Here is a 2,500-nt window from a genome sequence, read left to right as displayed (position 1 = left end):
CACAGATCAGACTGGGGCTGCTTAGATGGAAATCAGCTCGGGCTACTGGAGTGGAAAATGTTTAATTGAACTATTTCATTACGAGGAAGTTTACGTCCCCCTCGCAGAATCCAAAATATTTGTTATCAGAAAAGCCGTTCTTTCTTCCCTTAAAAAGGTGGTCTTTGGAGAGAGAATGTAAAACTGGAGCCACACACCCCATGTCTCACCCCATGTCTCACCCTTCGCCCACCTCTGCAGCGGGCCAGGCCTGGGAACCTCCTCACACCTGTCGGCCCTGCCGTGGGTGCAGGGTTTGGGGCATCTGAGGTCCCGCCTTCCCAGAGCGCCTGCTGCCCCCAAACCAGAACCAGCCCCGTGGCGGCCCCACCGTGAGCAGAGCGCTGCCTGCTCTTTTACTGACCTTGGGTAACCTTTCGGGATCACCCGGATGTCTTGGGATCACTTTCTGCAACCTCTGAAAGCCGTAATCTATGGTGGGTTCATTAAGGGCTGCAACAGGACACAGAAATGTAGATCAGGTTAATTACTTTTATGTCATCCATTAATTGTTTATTGCACGCTCACAAATAAACGTGTAGTTCTTCTCCGATGCTACGGCAAGCACCCCTGAATGCTAGCTGTGTCTTAAGGAATAGAGTCCCCCCCCTTTCTTTTGCACACGAAAGCAATGATTATTTCTGCTCTATAATTAGACTAGAAGAATGTCAAAGGGTGACTTGATATATTGTAAAAATGGTGGTGCAGACAGAAAGTTACAGGTCTTGGGGCCACGTAGAGCCATCTCCAGCGTCATGAAGTGATGTCTGCATCACACCGTGCCTTCCGTACCAGCCGAGATTTATGGGAAACTGGCAATTATGACATATGTCCAGCTATTGCTACCCCAGATTTATCCCTGTGGTCCTTTTTTGTCTAGCATATTGCCTGAGCACAAACCAGGCAGAAGGAACACTTATTCTTGCAAAGCTTTAATAATCTGTGAATGGCTGACTACAAACTGATGTAGAGCACTATCATTCTACAGCTGCAATCCACCAGCCTCACAAAATTGCCGGCCACAAATAGTAATTAATCTTTTTATCCCTCAAATTGTAATTTTGACTATGAACTGTGTGCAGCCATAAATCAGCGGCACATGCGCCGTGTACAGTGCATGAATCATGGCCGGGACTCCATCCGGCTGCACACACTGTGTTTAACAAGCTTTATAAGGAGCCATCGGGCTTTATTATGGCTCTGCCTGACTCCAACAAAAACTGAGCCCGGAGGCCCGGGAACGCGAGTTAAGATGAAAATACTTATTAGAGTACATTACTTCTTGATGTAGATATCGTTTTCCATGGAGTAACTCCACAGTGCGTGGCACGACATAAATCAGGGGCTTTTCGGAGACTAATAAGACCTGCCGCCATCTATTCATGACTCCACCCGCAACCTGGGCCATCACTCATTAGTAACTTGATGATTAACACCACCCAGCTCAGCAGGTCTGCACAGTGCAGGGAACACAAAGGCTGTGGCTTCCTGAGAGGAAGGTCGGGGGCCGCCTTTAGAAGTGCTCTCCAAAATAATTGGTCACCATTATCCTCCAGTGCTTGGGCTGTTGGCGTGTCTTGTAAGCAACGCAGAAAGCCTCGCATGTACACTCAATAATACGCCCGAAAGTTGAGGGCCACAATATGATTTGACATTCCATCATACATCCCGGAGACAAAGGTCCGCACAGGAATGTGAAGTAAGACATTTTCTTGTTAATAAAGCATTGATCCGATGTATTGATTTTACATGACATGGCTTTTGCTGGGATTTTGCCCTCTTTTTTCTTTGCAAATAGTAAAGCTCTTCAAAATGCCTCGGCGTATGTGACATGGCAAAATTTCTAACTCTCTGTGATGTAAATTCTATATGTGTAAAACCACTTCATAATCAGACCATTAATCATCAGAAGCTGTCAGCGTTGACTTGGGGGACAATTTGTCATGTCTCTGCCTAGGCCCGGGCAAGGGTGTCAGGCGAGGCGCAGTCTGGGCAGCCGGGCGCACGGGCGGCCGCTCCAGCCTCACCACGCGACTTGGTCCGAGAAGAATTAAAGTATGACGTCTCTTGATCAGGGAACAAAAAAGATGGCCCACTGTGCATTTCTAACACGTCAGGTTTCTCCTCTCTCCCAGCTAATCACCATGACTGTTTGACTTAATGAATCGGCCTCATGAAAGGTGATCAGAAGAGATAGATGGGTGGCCGCCATTGATTTCATGCAAATGCCCTGACAGGTGAGAGACGCTCTAATGCGAGCTTTCAGAAGCTTTATGGCTTGTAATAACCATACACTCTCATTCTGGGAGAGACATTTTCCAGTGTTTCAGTTGAATTGATATTCTTCCTCTATGACCAAAAATATCTGAAAGCAGTACGAAAACGAGGGCCCCTCTCACCTCTCAATTGAGCCCAAAGAGCACTTACGTCTCGAGTGCGCTGCCAAGAACAAGCACGGCAC

The 2,500-nt window shown here is 47.4% G+C and overlaps 1 protein-coding gene across 1 annotated transcript in view; it reads right to left on the bottom strand.

Moving 5' to 3' along the window:
* Window positions 1-2,500, bottom strand: part of EBF3 (EBF transcription factor 3) — a 116,493-nt gene that overhangs the window by 9,779 nt on the left and 104,214 nt on the right. The window contains exon 11 of the mRNA XM_045567989.1: window positions 404-492. Within this exon, the coding sequence (XP_045423945.1) occupies window positions 404-492 (89 nt within the window). The remainder of the gene's footprint in view (window positions 1-403; window positions 493-2,500) is intronic.

Source organism: Lemur catta, chromosome 14 (genome assembly GCF_020740605.2).
Source record: "Lemur catta isolate mLemCat1 chromosome 14, mLemCat1.pri, whole genome shotgun sequence".
NCBI lineage: Eukaryota > Metazoa > Chordata > Mammalia > Primates > Lemuridae > Lemur > Lemur catta.
The sequence above is the reverse complement of the archived record's forward strand: the minus strand, read 5'-3'. Positions and strand labels throughout refer to the sequence as shown.